At 49.6% G+C, this 941-nt stretch overlaps 1 protein-coding gene across 1 annotated transcript; it reads right to left on the bottom strand.

The window, feature by feature from the left end:
* Nucleotides 1–380: 380 nt before the first annotated feature.
* LOC103584710 (putative tripartite motif-containing protein 61) lies at nucleotides 381–839 on the bottom strand. The gene has a single exon (XM_008565609.1). The coding sequence runs from the start codon at nucleotides 837–839 to the stop codon at nucleotides 381–383; it is 459 nt and encodes a 152-aa protein (XP_008563831.1).
* Nucleotides 840–941: the final 102 nt, after the last annotated feature.

The raw sequence follows: 941 nt of genomic DNA, 5'->3' as shown, positions 1-941 counted from the left end.
GGGAGACTACAACTTTCTTGTTGTAATTCATATGAAAAAACTGCTGGGGTGTCTATGCGTTCAGACCTGTTGTTGATACTTTTAATATCTCTCAGTAAATCTAGGTCTGCTTGCGAACACTTCTCCATTATCTCATGGAACAGATTACTTACCGTGGATATATGGTCTGAAATTTGGCTTTTGTTTTCCATTAATCTTTCTTCACAACTCTTCCTTTCAGTAAGTAGCCTAGCATACATTGCACCTCGCTCCTTTTGCAAGACAAGCTTAAGTTCTTCAAAGTCATAATGTAATTTCCACCTCCAATTCTCCATCCTCCACCGCACTTCAAAAGATTTTGACTCTTGGACTTCATATCTCATTTCTGCATCTTCCACTTGCTACCTCAGGGGTTCAATGTAGCTCTTGAGCTTCCTCCTGTGACTCGCTGCAGCTTGCTCAATGGGCATGAGGAGGTGGTCCTGGTGGTCGGAGGAGACCCTGCACTGGGGACACAAGAGCTCCAGGTCCTTCTCACAGAACAGGTCCAGCACCTGACTGTGCTGCTCACACAGGGCTTTCTCTTTCTGCTGTTTCCTCTTCCTCCTCATGGTGGGAAGCTGCTTAACAATGTCAGTCATGTGGCACAGCTGGGTGTTCCTCTTGAGGCTGTTGTCAGGGCAGTGGTGGAGGCAGACGGGACAGGGGAAGACGTCCTGCAGGTCTTCCCAGCACTGGTGGATGCAGGAGCCACAGAAGTTGTGCCCACAGTCGGTGGTCACTGGGTCCCTCAGGTAATCCAGGCAGATGGGGCAGCTGGCCTCTGCTTGGAGCTCGGCCAGAGCAGTTGCAAAGGCCATTGTGCCTTGAGGGTTTCTGTCTGAGGAATCTCCTTGCATCCGGTCTGGTTCTCCAGGAAGTACAAAAAATGGGAAGCTGGGACTCCCCAGTGTTCTCTCTCC

Source organism: Galeopterus variegatus, unplaced genomic scaffold (genome assembly GCF_000696425.1).
Source record: "Galeopterus variegatus unplaced genomic scaffold, G_variegatus-3.0.2 Scaffold87306, whole genome shotgun sequence".
Classification (NCBI taxonomy): Eukaryota; Metazoa; Chordata; class Mammalia; order Dermoptera; family Cynocephalidae; genus Galeopterus; species Galeopterus variegatus.
Note: the sequence above shows the minus strand (reverse complement) of the source record. Positions and strands in the feature narration are given on the sequence as shown.